At 45.3% G+C, this 27,924-nt stretch overlaps 1 protein-coding gene across 1 annotated transcript in view; it reads left to right on the forward strand.

Moving 5' to 3' along the window:
• The window catches only part of DSN1 (DSN1 component of MIS12 kinetochore complex), a 51,906-nt gene extending 25,218 nt beyond the window's left edge, over window positions 1-26,688 (forward strand). Inside the window, exons 6-10 of the mRNA XM_044282831.1 lie at window positions 10,035-10,094; window positions 13,009-13,080; window positions 18,684-18,831; window positions 26,292-26,379; window positions 26,477-26,688. Of these exons, the coding sequence (XP_044138766.1) occupies window positions 10,035-10,094; window positions 13,009-13,080; window positions 18,684-18,831; window positions 26,292-26,379; window positions 26,477-26,544 (436 nt within the window). The 3' untranslated portion in view covers window positions 26,545-26,688. The remainder of the gene's footprint in view (window positions 1-10,034; window positions 10,095-13,008; window positions 13,081-18,683; window positions 18,832-26,291; window positions 26,380-26,476) is intronic.
• Window positions 26,689-27,924: the final 1,236 nt, after the last annotated feature.

Raw genomic sequence — 27,924 nt, forward strand, 5'->3', positions numbered from 1 at the left:
CCTGCCGATCTGATGTTGGTGACCTATCTTTAGGACATATCTTTGCACCGCACAAAGATGAAACAGGAAACTCTTGATGTTAAAGGGGTTGTCTTACCTCCGCAGGTGCATTTGTTATACAAAGTTAATACAAGCCCCTTACTAATGTATTGTGATTGTCCATATTGCCTCCTTTGCTGGCTTGATTCATTTTTCCATCGCATTATACAGGGGATGTTTGCGGGGCTTACGGCCACCACAGCAGCACTGATATGAGGTGGTAGGGATGGGAGCTCTCACGGTCTCAGCCACCAGAGAGGCTGGTGTTTTTTCCTATAGTATGCAAGCACGACCACTGCTGATGGATTGCAGGGAGGTCTTAACCACGGAAACAAGCAGTGTATAATGTGATGGAAAAATGCATCCGGCCAGCACAGGAGGCAATATGGACAATAAAAATACATTAGTAAGTGCCTTGTATTCACTTTCTCTACATGATACATGTCATTTGCTGAAGTGAGACAACGCTTTTAGAAGGGAATTTCAAATCTTAAGAAGGACAGAAAAGCGTACAAGCTCATGACAGCCTTTGACACCCTGAGATCAGTAATGAATGTGCCGCATAGATTTTTTACCTTCTACATCTCTTAATTAATTTTACCCGCAGAATTCCTGGGTTCATCACATTCCTGTACTGGATATATACCTACCTCGCTATAAACATGTGTTTTTGTGTATACATATGTGAAACATCAGATACCTTTTTAAAACATGCCCGAGAAAGAAACCTGAGTACTCTCAAAGGCTTCCAGTTTTGTAATCATCTTTTCAGTTGGCCATTAAACGGTATCAACCTTTAAGAAATTTTAAGTTTATAACAACCCCTTTAAGAGTTTAGCTATATTGATTCAAAAAATACTCTAAAGGTGTCCTTTGCCTTTTAAGCATTACATGGTTCAGGGAGAGTGGAGAAGGTCGTGAATGGAGTAAGGACAGCACTCTGATGAGACTTTAAAGGGGTTTTCCTCTTTTTACTACTGATGAGCTATCCTCAGGATAGGCCTTCGATATCAGATAAAGGGGGGCACCCCCCTCCGGTCAACTGTTAGAAGAGAAAGCAACTCTCATACAAGCACTGACTTCTCTGCTCTGTTTACCTGCTCGCGGCAGCAATAGCAGTGGTGAGCAGTGTAATTACAAGTATGGCGTCCCCGTTCACTTCTATGGGGCGGCTTCTATATTGATGAGCTGTCCTGAGGATAGGTCTTCAATAGTAAAAAGCGGACAACCCCTTTAAGAATGTTCACCAGGTGTGTGAAATCCACAGCATTTTCCAGTATCTGCAAATTGGAACTGATAATAAATCTCATCCACATGATGCCTAAAAATGCATAGCAATTTTTGCTGTGGATTTCCACGGAGTTGCATGTTGAACTAGTTGCAATTAAAATGTATGTCCTGTGTAGGGCTGCAACGATTAATCGATGTAACCGATTATATTCGATAACTGGATTCGTTGTCGACGAATCCAGTTATCGAATAATCGCCGATTCGTTGCTATGCGGGCGGGCGGGCGGTCGCTGCATCTTTATTTTACCTTTTTACAATGACGCTCCTGTAACAGCCAGGCAGAGCGGACGGCGGCGTAACGTCAGTCACTCACGTGACACGCCTGCTCCGCCTCCTTCATTCATGAAGTGGGCGGAGCAGGTGCGTCACGTGAGTGAGTGAGGTTACGCCGCCGTCCGCTCTGCCTGGCTGTTACAGGAGCGTCATTGTAAAAAGGTAAACTAAAGATGCAGTGATTAGTCCGACTTATAAGCATCGGGGCCGGGGCTGTTATGGGGAGGGGGGAGGATCTGTCTATGGCACTGCTTTGGGGAGGGGGGGTCTGTGTATAGCACTGCTTTGGGGAGGGGGGAGGATCTGTCTATGGCACTGCTATGGGGAGGGGGGTCTGTGTATGGCACTGCTATGGGGAGGGGGGGGTCTGTGTATGGCACTGCTATGGGAAGGGGGATCTGTGCACTGTTATGTGGAAAGGGATCTGTGCACTGTTATGCCCATAACAGTGCACATATCCCCCTCTCCATAACAGCGCCACCCACAGATCCCCCTCTCCATAACTACGCCGTCCACAGATCCCCCTCTCCATAACTACGCCGTCCACAGATCCCCCTCTCCATAACTACGCCGTCCACAGATCCCCCTCTCCATAACTACGCCGTCCACAGATCCCCCTCTCCATAACTACGCCGTCCACAGATCCCCCTCTCCATAACTACGCCGTCCACAGATCCCCCTCTCCATAACTACGCCGTCCACAGATCCCCCATAATAGTGTCGTCCACAATTTGTTTTAATATGGCCTTTGAACATAATTTTTCAAGTAAGATCATATAAACCTCTCTGTTTTGTAATTTTGTCGTTTTTCCCGATTAATCGATTAATCGTAGAAATTAATCGGCAACTAATCGATTATTCAAATAATCGTTAGCTGCAGCCCTAGTCCTGTGTGGATGTTCCGTCCAGGGGTTGTCTGTAAATCACCAAAAAAACAAGTCCATGATGGAAAATGCCATAAAATAATAAAGTATTACTTATCTATTAGAGGAGGGAAGGTGTCATCTCTTACATGGGGGGGCATATCGCTAGAATATGCCCCCAATGTCTGAAGGATGCAGGTCCCACCTCTGGAACCCGCACCTATCTTTAGAACGGAGGGCACACTGCAAACACATGGCCGTCCTCCATTCATTTTGATCTAAGGTCCAAAACTAGCTGAGCAGCGCACTCCACTATTTTCTGAAGTCCTACTGAAATGGGTAGAAAGCGCACTGCTATTTTCGGCAGTCTCATACAAATGAATGGAGGGCAGCCACGCATGTGCGGTGCCCCCTCCTTAACTTCCGTTCTAAAGATAGGTGTGGGACCTGCACCTATCAGACCGCTCCCAATGTGTGACATGGAACAGCCCCTTTAAAGGAAGTGTGTCACCAAAATATTTATCTGTTAGTTAAAACTAGATAGTAACACATCTCCTTTTTTTTTTCTAATGTTTTTATTTTCTGATTGTAGATTTATTTTTTAATTCTATTTCCTGAACCTGATTATGGGGGCGGCCATCTTGCTTGAGCCGTTAACAGCATTTAGAAAACCTTAAGAAAATTGCTTTACGGCAGCCCCATGGGCCATAGGCACAATGGTCAGGAGGAGACCTCATTCTAGGCTGCTCTGTGACCTGTGCAGAGGTCATTGGACAAGGGAAGAATAGATAAGATGTGATATCACCTATTGTGAATGTTGGGTCCTGTCTTATCTGTACACAGAGGTGATATCATTACAGGCAGGATTAGAATGGCAGATAACTGCAGTAAAGTGATCTGTACAGACCAAGAAGTGGCGCCTATTATTAGACCTGATGGCCAGTGCAAAAACTGCAGGATTGTCTGTTTTTTTTTTAACAAAGATGTTTATTAGTATTGCGTCATGATCACAAAAAGAAAGATGACAATACAATATCATTCAGCGAAATCACATACCATGCGATACATCTTAGTTCAAGATAGACAACACAATACCATGCATTTTTCCCTTTTTATTTCCCCATCCCCCCCCCCCCCCCCCCGCAATCCAGCCAAATAACATACTAATATCAAATCGAAGCGAACCTGTCAAGGGCACCTACACACACCTCTCTGGGCGTTAACTTGGTCGTCTTTGCCAGTAACATTCCTGTCCCTATACCCCTTTGTTTCTTCTAGCTAGTCCCGTCTCATATCTCTACCGATCACAGACCTTGAGCTTACCTAACCTTCCCTTAATGTCTTCCTGCAGGTACCAAGCTGTTAGGGCGAACGGTCTCATGATCCTAGCCAGTTCCGCCTCTTCCATGAAGTTCGACATGAATTTTTTCCATGCCTTATACAGTTTCTTCCCGGCCTCTTCCTTTCTACCTATTGCTACTAGCCACTCCAAGTGCAGCATATGCTTTAGGCGTCTCAACAGTTCCGCCTTTGATGGTACCCCTGCCTCAAGCCATGCCGACAACAAACATCTCTTAGCTTCCAGAACTATCCTATGTCCCATTGCTGTGAGGCTTTCATTCCGCGCCGGTGCACCGTCAGTTGGCTCCACCTGTTGTCTGGCATGTAGCATTACCAATTGGATGTCGAGTTCCCCCTCAAAATTACTGCCCTCTCGCAGGACCGACCTCACCATTCTCCAATAATCCTCTAATTTTGAGCAGCTCCACAGCCCATGTAGCAGATCAGTTTTGGGGGTGGAACATCTAGGACATGCTACTATCCTATCCGGCTTTGTACTAATGCTCGGCAAGTCAAAACCATACAAGGCAAAATGAATGATTTTAAAGTGAGTCTCTCTCATTGTTTCATTTACCACCGACCTGTGCAAAGCTGCTATACCGTTTCTCACGGTAGGGTAAACCTCCTCTTGATCTAATTTGTTCCCCCATCTCCCGAATATTCCCTTGGCGAAAGTGTCTTCCCAATGGCTCCGCAGACCACCATATAAAAGCGATATGGATTGCCTATTGCCAGAGGTGATGAATGTGTCAAATTTATTCCTAGCCCATTCGCCAGCCATATTGATAGCCAGGCTCCTACAATAATGCATGACTTGTAGATAAGGGAACAAATCAGATCCCGACAGCCCCCACTTGTCAATTAGTTCCTGTAGAGTCGCCCATCTATTTTCCTGAACATGGAACAAGTCGCCTACCGTCTTAACTCCCTTGATTTTCCACTCCCGGAACGACTTCTCCGACTGACCTGGCTTGAAGGCCGGATTATTGTGTAGAGGGAGATGTTTCGATATCTGATACGGCAACCTATACACCTTTCTAAGATTCTTCCACGCTATAATGGAGTCCCGTAGTATTAATGAGCATCTAGCTAGGCGTGGCAGTTTAGGTAGTTTGGTATGGACTAATGCCCTCAAATCCCAGGGAGCCGCCAACTGCTTTTCTAACCTCAGATTAGAGTAATGGGAAGTCTGATTGAACCAGTCCAGCAGGTGTCTACTCAAACAGGCCAAATTATATCCGCTAATGTCAGGTACATTTAGCCCTCCAAATTCCCTTCTCAATTTCAGCTTCCTCAATGAGACCCTTGGCTTTTTACCCCTCCAGATGAATTTTATAAAACATCCCTCCAAATTCCTCACATCCATGTGCCTTAGGAGTACAGGTATGGTCTGGAGTGGATACATCAATTTGGATACTGCTAGCATTTTGATTAAATGACATCTCCCCATTAGCGATAGTGGTAGATTCTGCCATCTGGCTAAATCATCTTTAATTTTGGTGAGCAAAGGCGGGAAATTTAGTTGATAAATGGAGTGCGGAGCCCGTCCAATCTTTATGCCCAAGTATTTGATTTGGGATTTTATCAAGGAACCGAATGCGCCCGTTCTCTCTATCCCTAGCCTGTTTTTTTGGCCTATCGGCAGAAGTTCACACTTTGACATGTTTACTTTGTATCCAGAGTACTTCCCGAAACTCTCCAATGCCCTAAAGACATTATCTATCTGTCCCTGTGGCCTTGACATAAATAGAATAATATCGTCGGCAAACAATGCCGCCTTCACTTGCGACTTACCGACTCTAATCCCTTCAAACAGGTCAGACTTGCACAACTCTCTGGCCAGGGGCTCTAATGCCAGATTAAATAATAATGGGGAAAGAGGGCACCCCTGCCGAGTCCCCTTTTGCAGGTCGAATGGTGTGGATAAGTAGCCCTGTGTATAAACCCTTGCCTGTGGCCTGCGGTACATCTGTGACAGTACTCCCCGAAAAGCTCCTGTAATCTCCATTTTATCCAGGACCGCCTCCAGCCATGCCCACCTAACATTGTCAAACGCTTTCTCAGCATCTAGAGTGAGCATGGCTGGAGTCTCTCCCTCCTCCGGATCATGTTGTACCCTATCCATAACGGTAAGGACTGTTCTAATGTTCGTCACCGCCGCCCGACCCTGGATGAAACCCACCTGCTCCTGTCCTATCAAAGACGGCATTATTTTAGCCAAGCGGTCTGCAATAACCTTGGACAAGATCTTTGCGTCCACATTTATCAGAGAAATGGGTCTATAGGAACCTGGTAGCAAGGGGTCTTTCTCAGGTTTAGGCAACAACTTGATGTAGGAGAGGTTAGTTCCATCCAGGGTCGCCGTGCCCCTAATCACGTCATTGTACACCTCCAGCAACACCGGTAGGAGTTGAGCACACAAGGCCTTGTAGTACTCCCCAGTGTAGCCGTCAGGTCCAGGAGCCTTAGAGTTACCCAGCCCCTTTATCACTCCCTGCAATTCTGTCACTGTGACCTCTGCATTCAAAGCCTGTCGTTGTTCCTCAGTCATCTTAGGTAATCTATTTCTGTCAAGGAGAGTGCTACCCAAGTCAACACCTTCTCCATCCTTATACAAATTTTCATAATAACGTCCCAAAATAGAATTCATTTCTGCCGGGTTATGTATGGTGTTCCCTGCTGAATTTTTTAAGCTATTTATATACTGCGGTTGCCTCAAACCTTTCGCCAGATTGGCTAAAAGTCTCCCTGACTTGTTGCCATATTTAAACATCTTAGCCTCAAATTCAGAACTCCGTAATAATTCTTTCTCCCTCATGCACTGCTCAAATCTTTGACGTTCCTCCAACCACCTTTTCCTATTTGAGTCCGTGGGATCTCGTTTAAACTCTGTATACGACATCCCAACTCTTTGGCTCGCCATTTCCAGCTGAACTTGAGCCTTTTTTTTAAGACCTGTCAGGTACCCCATGATTCTACCTCTCAACACTACCTTAGAAGCGTTCCAGAAAAGGCTTGGCGTGTCCAAATGATTAGCATTATCCGCTTTATATTCCTCCCACCAAATAGAGAGCTTTTCCAGGAACTATTCCCTTGCGCAGAGCTGCGAGGGGAATCTCCATATGAAGTCAGGGCCTCTCGGGAAATCATCCCTCACCACTATTGTCACCGGTGCATGATCCGAGATCACTAAGTCTCCTATATCAGATGATTCTACCCTATGTACCATGTTGTGGGTCACCAATAAACAATCTATGCGAGACCAGGAGTTTTGGGAGTATGAATAGAAAGTAAAACTACTGTCATCAGGATGGGCTTGACGCCAGACATCTACCAATCCACCACCCACTAACAACTGCTGCAGCGATTTATCCTGGGAAGTCTCCCCTCCTAATCTTCCTTCATGTCTCTTCCTATCCACCACCCCATTTAGAACCGCGTTAAAATCACCTCCAACTACCTTGTTTACGCATGCGTCACCTATCAGTCTCAACTCCAGAGCCTTTAGGAAGGCAGGATTCCCTGTGTTAGGGCAGTATACATTGTGCAAACTATATTGCGTATTCTGCACTTGTATCACAGCATGTACCCATCTCCCCTGCGAATCGGCATCTTGAGATATAATCTGGCAGTTCAATTGCTTATTGATAAGCGTTATTACCCCCGCTTTTCGATTGAGTGACGGGGACCCAAGAACTCTCCCTACCCACAACTTTTTCATTCTGTCAAAATCATGCGTCTCAAGATGGGTCTCCTGTAAGAAAACCACATCTGGCTTAAGTTTCTTAAGGTGTCTTAGAACCATCCACCTTTTCTGGGGTGATCTCAACCCTTTGATATTCCACGATATCACCTTCATGTCCGTCCCCTAGATTTACTGTTCCTGTTTTTTTTTTTTTTTGTTTGTTTTATATTCGTTATATATCCAGCAGATATATACTATCACAACCTACCGAGTCCGGGGTCCACGTCACTCACCGAAAGCTCCCAGATAGGTCCCTTGTAAACAGGCGAACAAACAGACAAATGTTAGATAACCAACAATTTTGTGACACTGCCACTAACTTTTAACTTCCCTATCCCCCTCCTCCTCTAACACAACCCCTTCAACACCTATAGGAAACTTCCCTTTTTTTCTGGGTTGCGGGTAACCTTCCACCAAGCTATCTAGGAAAAAACATTCCTGCTGTAACCCCTTGAGGTCTCCCCGTTAAACATATTAGGCTTCCACCCGTATCCATCTACCCTGCATCAGGTATCATCCGCCGCACACATGCATTTTCATTAACATAGCACGCAACACCGGGCACTAGCATAACTTAGCAGGTAAAACCATAACCCTCTGCAACCCAACATATTGACAGAACAGTGCTGTCCCATTTAACCAGCAGATATACCAGTCTCGCGTGCACTTTGAGATCTCTTACAGACCCCCTATTGATTATCTGGGAAACGTGAGTCATCTCCCCAGGTGGGGATCCTCTCTCCGGCCCGAGGATCTTCGTCCCCTAGCCCCAGGCTCCGGAGAATCTCCTCCTCTCTCCCTTCTTCGTTCCCGATCTCTTGTGTCTTCCACTCTTGATGAGCCTCTTCCTCTCCTCTCGTCAGCTCCCTCTTGCTCTCCTGGACTCTGTAAGGATTTAATCCATTCTTCTGCTGCAGTCGGATCATGGTAAATCGTGCTTGACCCATTAGGATGCAACACCCTCAGCTTTGCCGGGTATTGTAACTGGAACCTGCGTCCCTTTTGATGCAGCAAAGTGCAGACGTGACTAAAGTCCCTCCTCTTCCTAGCCACAGCTGCAGAGTAGTCGCCAAAAAGTAAAACAGAGTGTCCCAGCAGCTTTAATGGGCCTTTCTTAGCCCTATATGCTCTCAGCAAGGCTTCCTTGTCACAATAGTCCAGGAATTTCATTATAACCTGACGCGGCCTAGGGCCTTGGCTCCTAGACGGACCCATCCGGTCCCGCTGATCCTCTAGAGCTGGGCCAATTCTGTGGGCTCTTTCCACTTTACAGCGCCCTTCCAATCCCAGAGCCCTGGGTAGATCCTTTTCACAGATATCCAGCAGAGTCTGCGGTTTAAAATTTTCGGGTAGCCCCAACAGTCTCAAATTGCTCCTTCTGGACCGATTTTCCAGGTCCTCTACCCGATCATACAGAATCATATTCTGCTTTGAGAGCTCATTTATTTTTTGAGTATAAGCAGCCGATTCGTTCTCAGCCCTAGACACTCTCTGCTCAAGTTCTTCCAGCCTCAGATCATGCTGGGCGACCGCCTCATGCAACTGCTGTAACGAGGCAGACAAAGTGATGGTGAGTGTTTCTCTGATATCAGGGGCTAAATGTCTGGCCACCTCTATGGCCAATTTCTTGTAATCAATGTCCATCGAGGAATTCAGCTGGGCAACTTGCTCCCCGTTCTTACCGCTTTCTAGCAGCACTTGCGTCAGCGGGGATGGAGTAGAGGGGCGCGCTTCCGCCATCTTGTCGAGCATGTCCACAACGGCTCTGCCCTGTCCTCTGGAGATCCTCCTTTTGCCGCTCCGTAACAAGTATCGGTCCATAAACCTATGGACACTGGAAGTTCAGGGGCCAGGTCGCACCTGTCTCAGCCCCCTCCTGCCGATTTTAGATGAGCGGGATCTAGTTTATGGTGAGAAGGTCCCGGAGCTCCTTCACGCTGCCGCCCGCATCCCAGCGCCGGAACCGGAAGTCCGTTGGGATTGTCTGTTTTAGTTTAAATATAAAAAATGACATCGAAAATTAAAAATAACATCATCAAAAATTATTTCAAAATATGTTAAACATAAAAAGGGACATTACGTCATTTTCTGATGACACATTCCCTTTAAGGTCTGAAGCATGGACCACTTTGTCACATGTATTCCCTCACCTTTTATCCTCTCGTGACTCTGTCGCATGGAAATAACCTTCCTTTCATTGTAAAAACACACGTCTGAGTGAATCCACGTAACCAGACTGTGAAAAATGATGTCTGTCTGTGAACAAATGAGCAGGTCCTCTCTGAGAGGTAATAACTGGCTTCTCTTTCAGTAGAAATCAATATAGCTGATGGCCCCGGAAATGGAAATGTATAACCTGTTATTTTACTAGGTTTGAAGTGCAAATTAATGGTGTCTTTCATAGTTAGGAGCCCTTAGGCTTTTTGTAAGGCACACTGCTTACATTATGTTAACGTGTCCGTTTTTTTTTCTCTTCTCACAAGTTTCATGGAAGATGAAGAATATGAGATTGCTCAGGCAGAAATCAAAGACAATATCTCCAAGTAAGTTTTCACTTCAATAATAGCATCTTTCTGTATCTTAAAGCCTGGTCTAACATATGACTCCCCCTTCCCGTAATAACAATAGAACATTCTTTAGCGTATCCGTGCCCCCTCTCTTACATTTCTAAAAGTTGCGTCCCAAACTCTTCCTAACAACATCCTCAGCCAGTAGTCGCAGCAAGCAACCCTTCACCAGCCAGTAGCCCACCCTATTCATCCGTAGACCTTTGAAGAGGTAGCTTAGAGTTACAACATATTACCTATTCACAGGATTGGCGATAAGTGGCTGATCATTGGGGCTGGGACCTTCACGGATCACAAGAATGTGGGTCCCATGTCCCCCGATTTCAGTGGTGTGGCAGTTGAACTTATGCACTGAGGCTCCATTTATTGTGTAGGGGACTACTGAATTTATCAAGGCAGACTTTGGCAGTGCCATAGAAACCGAATGGAGTAGCAATGCACATGTTCAAATGTGGGACTCTTGACCCCGTTCTTATGATCAGTGAAGATCCTAGCACAGTGATGGTGAACCTCTTAGAGACCGAGTGCCCAAACTGCAACCCAAAACCCACTTATTTATCGCAAAGTGCCAACACAGCAATTTAACCTGAACACCAATATCATATATCTTCCATGTACTTTATCATTTAGCTATAGTAACCTGCCTACATTCAATGTGCTGCCTGTGCTGTTCATAGTGCGCCCTGCGCTGATGAATGGCAGGACAAGTCTAAGGCATATTGGTACACCATACACTTTCTCCAGGGTGCGGGTGCCCACAGAGAGGGCTCCGAGTGCCGCTTCTGGCACCCGTGCCATAGGTTCGCCATCACTGTCCTAGCAGTTGGACCCTGTCCAGTCAGACACTTCTCACCTACCCTGTGGATGGTTGATAAGTTATCCATCCTTTAACTGTAAGCCCCCTCCCAGTAGTCATTGATGGCGAGCCCCCTCTAACTAGTCATAGTATAAGTTCCCTTCAGCCACCCTTTTCCCCATGGTCATAGCAAGAGCGCCCCAGCAATGGTCTTAGAAAATGTCAACCAATTTGCCACCTCTTTCCTTTTAGTCAAAGAGCACCTGGCCACCAAATGTTTGAAGGACATGAAGTAAAGCCCGGTCGCCAGAGCACTGTCCAAGGATTTTCAAGGCACCTTGGTGTCTGGGTTCTGTGTAGCCATGGTCTATACAGATAGAATGCGTTTTCTTGTTTTAAAGCAGTATTCCAGTTGTTACAAGTTATCCCCTATCAACGGGATAGGGAATGACGATTAGATTGTGTGGGTCCTCCTGCTGCAACCTCTAGAATGGTGACCTCTTACCCCTCACACCACATGAATGGAGCTGCAGGTTGAGCATGCACATTCCCTCTCCATTCATCTCTACATCAATTCTGGCATTTTATTTCCAGAACTCTCATAGAGATGAATAGAGGAGCAGTTCCCATGCCTGACTTGCTGGGTGGCTTTTGTAATCGTTTGGGCCCCTTTGGTAGGACCCCCACCAATCTAATAGCTATCCCTTATCCTGTGGATTAGGCTACTTTCACATTAGCGTCAGCCTTCTCCGGCAGGCTGTTCCGGCGGGTTAAAAGCCTGCCGGATTCGTGCTGCTGCTAGTGTACGCATGCTGACGGAAGTCTGCTCCAGCCCCATTGACTATAATGGGGGTGGTCTGGCGGCAGCACGGCAAACATGCCGATAGGTCATGTTTGCCGTGCAGCCACCGGACCTCCGACCCGCCCACATTAAAGTCAATGGGGCCGGAGCGGACCTCCGGCAGCACGCGTGCACTAGCCGCAGCACGGATCCGGCAGGCTGTTCACCCGCCAGAGAAGGCTGCCACTAATGTGAAAGATAGCCTTATAACATCTAAAAGTGTGTCGGAAAAGTATAAACCAGATATAATTCCTCAGAATCTTTCATCTTTGTGTAGTCACCTCTGACACTTAAAGGGAACCTGTCACCAGTTTTATGGTGTCCTAACTAAGGGCAGCATAAATCAGTGACTGATCCTCTTAGCAAAATGCTGGGTCATTTTCTTTAATTGACCCAGTCAATCTGCCAACATCTTGTATTGAAAATCTCCAGCTGATAATGACGAGTCATTAATATTCATGAGCTCCTGACTCTCCCCGCCCACCTGCTGCTGATTGACTGACCGTTATTTTCCATATGAATCAGCGGCAGGGGAGTGGCTATAGCTCTGAATTAAAAAAAACGCTGGACTCGCTAACATCACGCTGGACTCAAATCAGCGCATTAGCATGCGGCATCTTTGTGTGTATATTATGAGGTAACCATCTGTCACACGAGTAAGTGAATACATCTAAGGTACTTTTTAGTAGTTAATGATTGTATATAGTTAGTTAGATTGTAATCCACGTGACAGGTTCCCTTTAACGGAGGAAAGTCTTCTGGTACAGAGCAAGCCGTCCATACAACTGAGGATAATTCACATTTTAATTTGTCTTCTCTTCTCCACAATGTCTCTGGAAAGAGGAAAACTTCAAAGACTTTGTGGTGTAATTAACAGAGTGTGAGAAAAGTCCTCTGAATCTGTGCAATGTATTAAGAAACTCCTGACCGCATCGGTGGCAGCAGCTGGAAATAGAGACAGGATAGTCTATTAATTGGCCATCTTTACTAGACCTTACAACACGGATGAGCAACCTCTTGCACTGTAGCTGTCACCGTTCCTCATCTCCTGGGTGCTTGGCAAGCCAATGGCTGCCGTGACTAACCGCTTCTCCCTGCCTTACAGCGTGTTTATAAAGCGGCAGGTGGGTTGGTTCTGTCAGGCTCCAACCCCAGGACAACTGCTTTTGAAGTTGCATCCTTTTGATCAATGTACTAATTCCAGATGATTGGCGTTTATTACAGCCTCATCACTAAGCCTTCTGTGTTCTCAGGTTCACTACGGAGTCCAGTCGCTGGGAAGAGCTCCTTGAAGATTACAAAGAGAAAGCTGTTGTCTTAAGCAGGTAAGTTTTATGAAAAACTTGCAAATCCCTTAAACTCATGTTAACCCCTGTGCCTTAGACATCCTTCACACGACCTTATGGCTTTTTCAGTATTTTGCGGTCCGCTAAACACGGATCCGCAAAAAATATGTATGACATCTGTGTGCATTCCGTTTTTTTTGCGGAACTGAACATCTGGCCCCTAATAGAACAGTCCTATCCTTCTATCTTTGAACTGAAATTCAGAAACGGAAGGCATACGGAACACCTTCCGTTTTCTTTGCGGATCCATTGAACTGAATGGTTCAGTATACGGAACGCAAACGAAAAAAAAAAGTTTGTGTGCAGGAGGCCTTATATTGAATGCCTTTAGCATGATCTTACTTTTTAAATCTACATATTCAGACCTGAAGTAAAAAGATAAGATTGTCACTGCCCAAAGACACCACTAGAGGTAGCTTAGTGCATACGATTTAACTTAACTTAATTTTATTTTTATTTTTGTATTTCAAATGTAAATTAATAGAATTTAAAGGGGTCGTCTCACTTCAGCAAATGGTATTTATCATGTAGATAAAGTTAATACAAGGCACTTACTAATGTATTGTGATTGTCCATATTGTCTACTTTCTACCCTGAAATCCAGCAGTGGTGGTCGTGCTTGCATCAGCCTATGCACACACTCATGGTCTCGGCCACCGGAGTGATCTGCGTTTTGTTTTTCCCTATAGTGCACAAGCATGGCCACTGCTGCTGGATTGCAGGGTGGACGTAACCCCTGGATACGATCAGTGTATAATGTGATTATAAAATGAATCCGCCCAGCAATGGAGGCAATATGGACAATCACAATACATTAGTAAGAGCCTTATATTCTTTTTCTTTTCTTTTTTTTTTACATGATAAATGCTATTTGCTAATGTGAGACAACCCCTTTGATAATATATAAATTTGAAGCTGCATGAAACATCCTATTTTAGACCTCAACCTGGTTCTGGAAGTTCCACTTCTGTATTTGTACTTGCATAAGCAGGGGACTTCCTGCCCCAGTATGTCAAAGATGTGGATGAAGGGCTGTCTTTCTTGGTTCATTAGCTAAGTCAGCTCCCTTCTGCCTTGATGCAGAAGGGGACTGGCTTAGCTTGACAATGGGCGGATTGTAATGGCTAGACGACTGGGTCAGAGCATTTCCAAAATGGCAGGTCATGTGAGGTGTTGCCAGTATGCAGAGGCAGGGGTGTGGAAAAAAAAACAACTACTTGTCGAAGGACTAAAGCTGGGCCTCGATCTACTTGTCCCTCATGAGAATCTACTTGTCCTGATACAAAAAAATAATTTTAAATAAAAACCATATTTCAATGCACCACCACGCTTCCTTATGCAGGAAGGTGGTTGGCTTGCGTTCCAGTCTTTGTGTTGTGAAATGACTCTTAGTTTAGTCTTCGTTCACACCAGATGATTCTGTCCAGAATGCACTACATCGCGGCCGGCTCACTATGTTGTGGGGAAGGAGGGGGGCGTGACAATCCATTGAAGTGAATGGCACCACAGCCGCAGGCTGTACGGGATCGCAAGGCACAATTATGCCGGAGGTCCGGTCAAAATGCTGCTTGCAGCATTTTGTTTGGACTGGACCGCAGACATAATGTGCCTTGTGATCCTGTGCAGCCGATCGCATTGCAGCCGTTGGGCATAGTTATGGTGCCAATCACTTCAACAGACCACTACGCCCCCTTCTGCCCCACAATATAGTTAGCCGGCCACAATGCGGCAGTGCATTCTGGACAGAATCAGGCCGGAACGCACTGCCTGGTGTGAACGAGGCCTTAATGTGATCACAGCACACTCTTGCTCTTAGCACATTACTACCCGTACCTGTAGGTGGTTTAGGCAAATTAGCTGCTGATGTGGCATGGAAAGGACCCCCCTCACCTTCCCAGTTTGACAACACCTGCAGAAAGGGGGTCCTCTGAGGGATGCTGGCAGAGTTGAGAGTTCTATCAATGCCCCTGACTCTGTAACGGCTCGAGCCGGAGACGTGACAGAACCTTTCATTGCTCCACCGCTCCGGCTCTGTCATTTCTTCTTCCCCACGCTGTCACTACACCACGCCCCCCCCCCCCCCCTTCAATGGGGACCGAACTTCACTTTATTATTTTCCGTTATAACATGGTTATAACGGAAAATAATACTATTAGCTTTTTCAGATCTGAGTGTTCACGGTCGTAGTATATACTAACACAGAGGCGTTCCCGTGGGGATGGGGACGCTTGAAGTTAAAATATACCATTGGATTGGAGAAAACTCAGATCCGATTGTATATTCTAAACCCAAGGCGTTCCCGTGGTGATGGGGACGCACCTCTGACATGGCGCTGCCATCCTCAGCACCTGAGGGGTTAATTGTGCGGGAGGCAGCTCCCTGTCAGAGGTTGGGTGCCAGGAATATTTCTACAATGTTTGCATTGGTGGGCAGTGCACCCTCCTGCCCCCACCCCCCTTTCCTAGTATTAAAATCATTGGTGGGCAATAGCTTATAGCTTTGTGCCGCACAGACCTGTGAGTTACAAGACGACTGGGACTCCGATCAGAACTGCCGCTGCCACCAGTGATGGAGGGCGCACTGCCCACCAATGATTTTAATACTGGGAGGGGGGTGTGAGGGCGCACTACCCACTAATGATTTTAATACCGGGGAGGGCGCACTGCCCACCAATGCAAACATTGTAGAAACATTCCCGGCACCCGACCTCTGATAGGGAGCCGCCCTGTCAGAGGTGTGTCCCCATCACCATGGGAACACCTCTGGTTTAGAATATACAATCTGATCGGAGTTTTCTCCAATCCGATGGTATATTTTAACTTCAAGCGTCCCCATCACCATGGGAACGCCTCTCCACGCCCAGCTCGTCGCCGATCCACTGCTCCGGTAAACAAAGCCATCTCAGCCCTGCTACTTGCCCGCAGCAGGGCTAAGCTACTGAACAAACTACCTGCCCGGCACCCGAAACTGCATGTCCCAGGCGTCGGGCGATACGATTTCCACACCCCTGAGCAGTTAGTACCTACCAAAAGTGGTACAAGTAAGCACATCTAGTGGACAGGCTACATGGGCACCCCAAGGCTCATTGACTTGTGTGAGGAGCAGAGGTTAGCCTGCCTTTTCTGATCCCGCAAAATCTATTGTGGCACATATTTCCGAAAGTCACTGGTTAAGATGGAAAGATGACAGAACACACAGGGCATCGCAGCTTTCTTTATATGGGACTGTGTGCCCTCAGACTGGTCAGAGTGCACATGTTGATCTTTGTGTCAGTGTCACCTAAATGGGCATGTAAGCATCAGAACTGGACCATAGGGCGATGAAAGAAGGTGGCCTGGTCTGATGAATCACATTTTCTTTTACTCGATCGTTACTTACTTGGAGAAAAGATAGAGCCAGGATCCACTATGGGAAAAAGATAAGCCAGCTGTGGCAGTGTGACACTCTGGGCAGTGTTCTGCTAGAAAACCTTGGGTCCTCACATTCATGTGGATGTGATAAATACCACCTACTTAAACCTTGTACAGACAAGTACCCCCCTTCATTGTAGTGAGAGGTCCTCCCTATAGCAGTGGCCTCTTTCACTAAGGTAAAACGCTCTGACACGCAGGATATTCAGCATTGGGCTACATTCACACGACCTCTATTACTGCGCACCGTGATCTGCCGCAATTAACCCCTCAGGTCTTGACGGGTTAATTGCGGCGGATCATGGCGCGCAGTAATAGAGGCCAGGTATGGGATATGGCCGGCACATGCAGGCTACGTTTGTATTTAGTCCCTCCCCTCCTCCTCTCTGTTCTCATTGGTGGTGCAGTTGCCACAGTCCCTCCCTTCTACTCCGCCTCTTCGAAGTATTATATTAATTGTGCCCCCTCCACACGATTAAATCATTGGTGGCAGCTTCTGATCGGAGCCCCAGCAGTGTAATCGCGGAGCTCCGATCGGTTACCATGGCAGCCAGGACGTTACTCAAGCCCTGGCTGCCATAGTCACTCTCAGGGAGAGTGTGAAGTACTATTCACCCTAATAGAGCTCTATCAGGGTGAATAGGACAAGGGTTCTAGCCCCTAAGGAGGAGGCTAATAGTTATTAAATAAAAAGTAAAAAAAAAAAAAAAAAAAAAGCTTAACCCCCGAAATATATCGCACATTCTTAAAATTATATTGCAATATAGATTTTTGGCCATATCGCCCACCTCTAGCGCCGGCCCTGTGCGTTCCGCAAAATGCAGAACGCACACGGCCGGTATCTGTGTTTTGCAGATACGCAATTTGTGGACTGCAAAACACAGCACGCCCGTGTGCTTACTCTCCCCATCAGTGTGTTTGGGTGTGTACTCTATAGCATATATGTATGTGGTTTCATGTGACTTCAGGATTAGCTATCATGTATTGAGGAATAACAGTATTTCTGACCTTTATGTGACTTGTCTCCTGCATTTTTAGCAGCGTTCCTGTACTGTCGGCTCTGTTTCTCTGAATTATTGTGTGGAGCTCAGCCGGTACGATGTCTGCTATAAACTGTATACATAGAAGAGGAGAAGCTGTAGTGCATATACATTATACAGCTGTAGTGTTGTTGTTGTTAATCCAGCATTGGAGCGAGCTAAAACGCTTATATCCAACTTAGATCTAGCAAATGTATCCTGATCCTTTAGTGAGTTGCTAGGCTGTGTTGACTGATGGTGGATTTTACAAACTACAGATTGGCGTGGTATTAAAAAGCAGGAAGTGCTCAACCCCATATGCAGTGGTGCATCTACACGGGGGGGCAGATCCTGCACTTGTGGTCCGTTGCTAATGGCAATCCCCAGCAAAAATGCATACAATGGCGGATGCCTGCAGCGGACCACAAGTACCACAATGGACATCCTACACATGATAGAAAATGTGTGGATGTGATAAACAGGTGAAGGTGGATTTTGGCAGTGACTTGAGAGCTTGTGATTAGTCCAGGGATAGGTGGTTTTCTAATCTTTGCTTGTACCATTGATTTATGAAAATAAAAATAAATTTGTATACTTTTCCACCATCCTCTGGATGTTACAGGGACGTAATTTTAAATAATTATGTTGAACCACTGAGACCAAAGTCTACGTCACTAATCTACAACATACATACTCACAAATGACAGGATGTGGCAGCCTCGTGGGGGTGCTCAGTGTGAAAATTGCAATACTTTTTTTGCTGACTTCAGGATTTAATTTTTTCCTTTCCTTTTTTTTTTTTTCCCCTCCTCTTACAGCAAATGCACTTTTCAGTCATCCAGCCTTCTTGATCACTTTTAGGGTCCATTCACACGTCCACAATTTCGTTCTGCATTTTGCAGAACGGAATTGCGGACCCATTCAATTCTATGGGGCAGCACGATGTGCTGCCCAGATCCGGAATTGCGGATCCGCACTCCGGGTCCGCAATTCCGTTCCCGAAAAAAATAGAACATGTCCTATTCTTGTCCGCAATTGCGGACAAGAATAGGCATTTTCTATTAAGTGCCGGCGATGTCCGTGTTTTGCGGATCCGCAAAACACACAAACGTGTGAAGAAGTATAAGCAGTATTTACTCTCTTGTTTCAAAAGGCAACTTGAAGAAAGCAAAGCCAATAACCATCCCCCACCCAGCGTCACTGATGTGCCATCTTCTCAAAATCAAGTCCTCCAGAGCAAACCAGACTACAGCACGATTTTACACCAGCAGGGGGCAGTATTTGACTGCATGGAAATTGTGGTAAGTTTCATGTTGTAGAAAAACGTGCCCTTCCATGTTCATCACATTTTGTCACCATTCCATCTTCTGACCAGATTGTATTTCGTCAAGAGGTATTATGGTAGTCAGTCAGGATTTATTTCTCCTTCACAAAACAACAAAATTTAAATTATTAAATAAAAATGTGAATTAGGGGTGAATGTTATAGGTCTTTTGCTGTAATATGTCCCTGTATTTCTATGCCCCCATTGTCTCATAGGTGCGTGTCCCACTGCTGGGACCTGCACCTATATTGAGAACGGAGCCCCGCAAGGTGGTGGCTGGAGGACTCCGGTCCGGCCACCACCAAGTCAGCTCCCCATAGAAGTGGATGGGAGCGTACTGTGCATGCGCGGCCCGCGCTCCTGTTCATTTCTATGGGGCTGACGGAAATAGCCGAGCCAGTCGGCTATTTTTACCAGCCCTATAGAAAATGAACGGAGGGTAGCTGCGCATGCGCAGTGCGCCCTCCTTCACTTGCGGGGCTCCACGCTTGATATAGGTGTGGGTCCTAGCTGTGGGACCCGCACCTATAAGGCAATATCGCATGATGAGACAACCCCTTTAAGCTTGTAGCTGTAGAGATACTCGTATTTTGTCCAGTCAAATACCGTACAAGGGATGTAACGGAAGACATCATGAGGCATACTGAACGGATTGCTTTCCATTCAGAATGCATTAGGACAAAACTGATGTGTTTTTTTTCCGGTATTGAGACCATTTACCGGATTTCAATACCTGAAAAGAATAACGCTAGTGTGAAAGTAGGGGTGGGCGATATGCGATATAAATTTGTGCCACGATATGGAGTTTGTGCATATCGCCTATATCGCCGGACCGCGATATGACCACGGAGCGGTAGTGAAGATCGGTTACCATGGCAGCCAGGAGTCACGCTACTGAAGTCCTGGCTGCCATGGTATGTTAGTGAGCAGCATTATACTCACGTGCGCCGTGGCCGCCGGTCGCTCCTTTTTCTGTCTGTGCGGCACATTGCTAATGCTTACAGCATAGGGGGCATAGACCTTTTTGATCGCCTGGTGTTGCACTTTTAGTGATGTAAGGAGACAAAAAAAGTGTTTTTTTTAGCATAGTTTTACATTTATTTTCACATGGCCGTGTTCACCTGAGGGGGTTAGGTCATGTGATATTTTTATAGAGCCAGTCGATACGGACGTGGCAATACCTAATATGTCTACTTTTTTATTTTTTGGTCCTATTTTTAAAAAAAAATCTTTTTACTTGAAACTTTTAAATTTCTTCCGTAAAACGTTATTTTCTTTTTTTCACTTTTTTTTTTTTTTTCTCCCACTCTTGGGGATCTGATCCCCTTTACAATACATGACAATACTTCTGTATTTTAATGCATTGGCTGTAATTGTATTACCAGTGTAATACACTTACAGCCTTTCTGCCTATGAGATCCAGGGGGCTGGATCTCACAAGCTGTCACGGAAGGCAGCCACGATGCCTAAGGAAGGAATCGGGCTGCCTTCCCTACCATCGGGTCCCCGTCATAGCAGCCCGGGGACCCGATGGCCACCCGGCAGGATCCCGCACATGCCACGGTCATCGCTGAATGCGGCAGTGCGAGGGGTAATGCGTGGCGCATACAGCATTATTTCTACTAAATTGTTGTGAAGCGACAAAAAATGGCAATCCAGTTATTTATTTTTTCAGTAGTGCGCTTACCTTACGGGATACATAGCTTTTGTAACCACAATACAATTTTATTTTATTTTTTTTTATTTTTTTTACTTCATTTGTAAAATGGGGACAGAGGATGATCAAAGATTACATTTTTTATTTATTTATTTTTTTGGGTTCTAGGGAACCAGAACAATGATCACTGGATTGCTTTTTCACTACCCTGAAATAATATAGTACTGCAGTCTGTGGTAAAAAAAATAAAAATACATAAAAAGTTGTGCTCCTGTTAAGTCCTTCCTGCTTTCCTTTGGCTGCCATAGCAACTAAATGGCCCCAACATTCTCATCAAGTGGGGCCATTTGATCTCTGGAGGGAGCCACCACCATCTAAATGATCGCTCATTGGCAGTATTCGCAGTTGAGGCATTAAAGGGGTTGTCATCTGAGGCATTGGTGGCTAGGATATGCCATCAATGTCAGATAGGGGCAGGTCCCACCTCTGGAACCCATCTCCAGAATGGGCCCCTCAAAGCGAAGAAGAGAGGCCGCATATGCGCGGTATGCTCTCTCTTTACTTCTATGGGAGCTCCAAAAATAGCCAAGCAAGCACACTTGGCTATTTCTGGAGATCCCAAAGAAGTGAATGGAGAGCATACCGCGCATGCACAATTACCTCTCTGTTCACCTCTATGGGGATGCGGGATTTAGCCATGCCGGTGATCGGCTATTTTTACGGAAGTCCCATAGACAAAAATGGAGGGTGGCTGTGCTTGTGTGGTGCGTCCTCGTTCACTTTGGCCCTGTTCTAGAGAGAGAGTGCGGGTCTCGCCTTTGGGTCCCTGACATTGGTTGCATAGCCTAGTGATATGCCACCAGTGTCTCAGAAAACCCCTCTAAATATCAGTGATCAGAGTTGGCTAAAGGGGCATTTCGATTACAACGAATGTTATATTTTGTGGTACTTAAAGATTTTGCACTTTATTCACATGGTATTCAAGGTCTCTGCTTGAGGTTATTCGCCATGAACTTTCATTGTATCTACCCTCTCCTGGTGACATGGCTGCTCGGCTCATCTCAGATACCGGTCTGATTACTGTGCCGTAATGTGCACCTGTGTGTCCATCACATGACGGGCGAAGGGTCTTATTGAATCACAGCAAGCGGAGATGTTGACCCGAGGCATACTGAAAAAAAATGTTTTCATTACACAGTAAATAGACTTTATGTGATGAAACCCCTTTTACTGTAGGTTGATACAGTCCAGTTATGGATCTTTATTTGGAAGGCATCCCAATTCCTTCAAATTGTCTTTGTACCTTCATGCCTTGTAGACAAGTTATATGAGGAGATGACAGCAAGGGAGTGAGGACTGGACTGAGCTGTCGAGCTGTGGGCATGAAAGCAACTTAATTTCTGCAAAGTGCAGTGCCTTTTTTGAATGTCGAAAAACCTGACTCTGCTTTAGTTCTCCTAATAGCATACCACCAGATACCTGCTCTGTGAATCGAGTACTAGTCTAAAACCTACCAGCTGTTTGAGAGGACACCAGAGTTCCTGTGAGCGCCGCGGCCTTCCCCGTGCTCACCAAGCATAGCGTCGTACATTGTATAGCGGTTGTACTTGGTATCGCAGCTCAGCCCCATTCGCTTCTATAAAGCTGAGCTTTGCCCAGGTCATGCGACCGATGAATGTGATGTCACTGGCCTAGAAAAAGCTGAGAGAAGGTCAAGGCGCTACTGCAAGCGGCACTGCCTTCTAAAAACAGCTGATCGTTGGGGGTCCCGGGTGTTGGACCCCCACTTATCAGGTACTGATGACCTATCTAGAGGATAAGTCATCATTATTAATATATCTGAAACCCCCTTTAACCTCTTCGGACACATGACGTATCGGTACGGCATGTTGTCCCGGTACTTAAGGACACGTGTATTTCCGATCACCGCCGCTCAAATCGTTGAGCAGGCACCTTGGCTAAATGCGCAGGCGATCGTGTCGGCGATCGCCGCAAAACTGCAGGTCAATTCAGACCTGCGGCTGGCGGCGGTGCCATTGGGTCCCCATGGGGCTGTAGGGGGGACCCGATGGCATGGAAGGCAGCGCGATGCCTTCCTGAGGCATCGGCGCTGCCTTCCTGTGATGAGCCTGTGAGGGCCGGAAGCTGTATGAGTAATGCTCACTGTATTACTCATACAGCCAATGCATTCCAATACAACAGTATTAGAATGCATTGTAAAAGGGATTAGACCCCCCAAAGTTCAAGTCCCAAAGTGGGACAAAAAATAAAGCAAAAAAATAAGTTGAAAAGATAAAGTTTCCCCCCCAAAAAATTAAGTTTCAAGTAAAAATAAACAAAAACGTAATTTTCCCCAAATAAAGTAAAAAAAAAAAGTTGACATATTAGGTATCGCCGTGTCCGTATTGACCGGCTCTATAAACATATCACATGACCTAAACCCTCAGATAAACACCGTAAAAAAAAAGTGTAAAAAAAGCCATTTTTTGTCACCTTACATCGCAAAAAGTGAAATAGCAAGCGATCAAAAAGTCATACGCACCCCAAAATAGTGCCAATCAAACCGTCATCTCAGCCCGCAAAAAATGAGACCCTACCTAAGATAATCGCCCAAAAACTGAAAAAACTATGGCTCTCAGACTATGGAGACACTAAAACATGATTTTTTATTTTTTTGTTTCAAAAATGAAATCATTTTGTAAAACTTACATAAATAAAAAAAATTGTATACATAGTAGGTATCGCCACGTCCGTGACAACCTGCTCTATAAAAATACCAGGTAATCTAACCTGTCAGATGAATGTGTAATATAGAGCAACCAAAAATCATATGTACCCTAAACTAGTACAAACTAAACATCCACCCTATCCCGTAGTTTCTAAAATGGGGTCACTTTTTTGGAGTTTCTACTCTAGAGGTGCATCAGGGGCGCTTCAAATGGGACATGGTGTCAAAAAAAACTGTCCAGCAAAATCTGTCTTCCAAAAACCGTATGGCATTCCTTTCCTTCTGCGCCCTGCCGTGTGCCCGTACAGCTGTTTACGACCACATATGGGGTGTTTCTGTAAACTACAGAATCAGGGCCATAAATATTGAGTTTTGTTTGGCTGTTAACCCTTGCTTTGTAACTGGAAAAAAAATATTAAAATGGAAAATTTGCCCAAAAAGTGAAATTTTGAAATTGTATCTCTATTTTCCATTAATTCTTGTGGAACACCCAAAGGGTTAACAACGTTTGTAAAATCAGTTTTGAATACCTTGAGGGGTGTAGTTTATAGAATGGGGTCATTTTTGGGTGGTTTCTATTATGTAAGCCTCACAAAGTGACTTCAGACCTGAACTGGTCCTTTAAAAAGTTGGTTTTTGAAAATTTCTGAGAAATTTCAAGATTTACTTCTAAGCTTCTAAGCCTTGTAACGCCCCCCAAAAATAAAATGTAATTCCCAAAATGATCCTAACATGAAGTAGACATATGGGGAATGTAAAGTAATAACTATTTTTGGAGGTATTACTATGTATTATAGAAGTAGAGAAATTGAAACTGGGAAATTTGCAAATTTTTCAAAATTCTTTGCAAATTTGGTATTTTTTTTTTGTGTTTTTTTACTCCATTTTACCAGTGTCATGAAGTACAATATGTGACGAAAAAACAACGGCCTGGATAAGTCAAAGCGTTTTAAAGTTATCACCACTTAAAGTTACACTGGTCAGATTTGCAAAAAATGGCCTGGTCCTTAAGGTGAAATAAGGCTGTGTCCTTAAGGAGTTAAAGGGATCGTCTCAATTCAGCCAATGACATTTATCATGTAGAGAAAGTTAATACAAGGCACTTACTAATGTAATGTGATCATCCATATTGCCTCCTTTGCTGGCTGGATTCATTTTTTTATCGCATTATACACTGCTCGTTTCCATGAGTTATGTCTACTGCAGGCCAGATACAAGGTGGCCGGGACAGGACTTGCTGCGCATGCGTGCCTATGCTCACTCCCACGGCCCTGGACACCAGAGAGGTCGGCACTTTTTCCTATAGTTTGCAAACACGGCCACCGCCGATGGATTGCAGGGTGGTCGCAGATCAATGCAGTATATAATGTGGTGGAAAAATGAATCTAGCCAGAAAAGGAGACAATATGGACAATCCCAATACATTAATAAGTGTGTTATATTAACTATCTCTGCATGATAAATGTCATTTGCTGAAGTGACAACCCCTTTAAGAAATGTTAGTTCTTTGTACAGCACCTTGCGATCAGAGAGCAGCGCGTAGATTTTTCTCCAATTCAGATGTGTCCTACCTTTAACCTTAGGATGATGGGTTTATCTCCTCGCTAAATTTTGTCAGGGCTCCAGAATCCTCCTTCTGTTGAATTCGGTCAGACAGACCTAATGGCCTGGAAATCTGTCTGGTAATATGTGGTGTAACTAATATATATATTTGCTGTGCGGTGTAATGAAATCTAGAAGGCGTCCGTTTTCTTTATAAGCAGTGTCCGCGCTGGGACAGATTTTTCTGTAGACTTGTAACAGGTGCGTCAGACACAGAAATAGAGAAATAATTTAATATGTCGGGAAGAACAGCTGAAAATTATAGCAATATATGCCGTGCAAGATACATTCGCTCCATTGCTTGATGCCAAAAAGGCGGCACATTTCTGGGAGATTTCTTAACTCCTTCATGCTCCTCGCTAAACTGATGAGAAGGCATAGAATGTAAAAAACAAAGCCATACTGCAGTATTTTGTCGTGTGCCACATGCCCCCGTTCTTGTGAAGTCTAACCCTGTTGGCTGCATTCACAAGTACGTCACACGTCTGTTTTTGAAACCAATTAAAGGGTTTCTGTCATCAGAAAAATCGTTATGTAGCTGGCTGACGTGAGCGATGTGCTAATGTCAGCAGAACATAACTGTATGACTTATATCTGCCGCCGTTCGCCCTAAATAATGACTCTTATAATATGCAAATGAGCCTCTAGGTGCTAGTGGGGCGTTGCTGCAGCACCTAGAGGCTCCGTCCTCTCACCGTTTCGCACGCCCTTGTAAAGGCGATTGACATCCTTGGTCTCCTCCGTGCCCCGCAAATCCCGCGCCTGCGCCGTACATTTTAGTATAGTTTACACCAGGCATGGCCAACCTGCGGCTCTCCAGCTGTTGTAAAACTACAACTCCCACCATGCCCTGCTGTAGGCTGCTAGCTGTAGGCAGTCTGGGCATGCTGGGAGTTGTAGTTTTGCAACAGCTGGAGAGCTCAGGTTGGCCATCCCTGGTTTACACCATTGAAATAAGTGGGCTTGGTTTTAACAACCAGGAGGAAGGCCCTTCAAGGGTTAAATAAATAAAAAAACAATAAAATACCTCCTCTAATTGCATGCGATGGAACACTCGCTCCACACTGGAGGCACCAGGACCTGACGTCCCCATCGTTGTGACATCACGTGAGGAGCAAGCGTTCCATCGGATGCATGAAGCCAATGGGTCAGCAAAAAATAAAATAAAAAACATGCAGATCCACGTTTTGCGGACCAACCAAGGCAGCTCCATAGGAAGTTAGCTGTAGGCTCAGAGAGCGTAGCGTTCTTGAGTAAAGTCATCTCAGATGGCGTGGTAGCAATTGAACACGGCATCTGAGGGGTTAAATGTCTATGGTCCCGAAGATGGCTCAACAATTCTAACAGGTTGCACGGCCCCTTTTATTTTCCTAGGCCTGGCGGTTTACCATAGCTATGTATTGGCTGTTGTATGGCTGTATTTTACTGATGATTGTCCTCTACGTTTCAGCTGGATAACGTGCAGCAGTCAATCAACTTGTTAAACTCCTTCCTAAATGACAGCACCTCCCATCTGCAGCAATTGTCGACACAACTGAGTAAGTCTTCCGTCAGTCGGAGGTTTATGGCGTCTTGTTAATATGAGGCTTGTGGGTAAAGGGGCCGGACGTGAACTTTTCCTGCTTTCATTTGCAGAAACCCAGTCTTTTAGACCAATGGAAGACTCGCCCGTCCGAACATTCCTGAAAGTTTACAAAAAATGAAGCGTGACCTGGAGATCCGTAGTCATCGCACAGATGACCTGCTTGTAACGCTGACGTTCTATTGCATTTTCGTTCATTGTATATATGGTCTGTAGGATAAAGTAAATTTATTGTGATTAATGTTTGTAATAAATTTCAAACGTCTGTGTGTGTTTTCCTTGTTACTTTTTGACCCCATTGTTTGAAATGATTGTGCAGATCTGCAAAATCTGAGTTCCAGGACCACGCAGCTGCCTTTTAGTTGCCTGCATATTATTATTTTTATTTAAAAAAATTGCCTTCCTGCTTTGGAAATCTTATCCCCATGCACTGACTTTCTGCTAGGTAGGCGGGGGGCTAGTGATTATACCCAGCAGCCATAGAGAGCAGAGTGGAGACAAGTCAGGACTACTTAGTGCTCATGCACACAAACATATTTTTTAGACTGGTTTTGTACCTAATTCATATGTAAAATAGGGGCACCGACCTAGATGGATCGAAGCAAAAGTTGGATAACTTCTGAATTAGTCTAAAAATTCAAAATTATCAAACGAGGCGCAAATGTCTCTGAAACATGCGCAGTTTCAGTAGTAAATGCACCTAATAAAATTAGAATGACTAAAACGGCATTTCCAAAAAAAGTGGTACAAACACTATATACACCAGTGGACATCCAGTATGGACTCTTTTCTGAACAGATGAATTCAACTTGCAGCAGCCGGGTTGAATATTGGTCATATACCACTGCACAAAATACAGCTGCCCAATACTTCCAAAGGATAGATGTCCAGCACTCAGCAAATTAATACCATAACATCTTTTATTCCAAGAAAGTTAAAGGGTAACTGTCATATTTTTTATTTTATTTGCTAGTTTATTAGAGCTAGGCATGTATACCTGAGTTAGTCTGTCAACGATTGTCAAAAGATCTGTAAGTACCTTATAATAACAGCTTTTATTAAAGGGTTTCTGTCATGAGAAATAACGTTATGTAGCGGACTGCCATTAGCGATGTGCTAATGTCAGCAGTACATACCAGTGTGCTTTATAACTCCCTGCCTGCCGCCGTTCTCCTAAAATAAAGACTTTAAAATATGCTAATGAGCCTCTAGGTGCTATGAAGGCGTTGCTTCAGCGCCTAGAGGCTCGGTCTACACACCCTTGGGCACGCCCAGGTCCAGTTGATTGACTTTCGAGTTCTCCTCATCGTCCCGTAAATCCCGCGCCTGTGCCGTCCGCTTTAGTATTCGGCGCAGGTGCAGAGAGTGAAGGATGCGCTCCTGCTGCCAGCTTCCTCACTGCGCCTGCGCCGAATACTAAAGGGGACTGCGGAAGCGCGGGATTTACGGGACACTGAGAAGAACTCGAAAGTCAATCAACTGGACCTGGGCGTACCAAAGG

The sequence above is a fragment of the Bufo gargarizans genome, chromosome 2 (assembly GCF_014858855.1).
Source record: "Bufo gargarizans isolate SCDJY-AF-19 chromosome 2, ASM1485885v1, whole genome shotgun sequence".
NCBI lineage: Eukaryota > Metazoa > Chordata > Amphibia > Anura > Bufonidae > Bufo > Bufo gargarizans.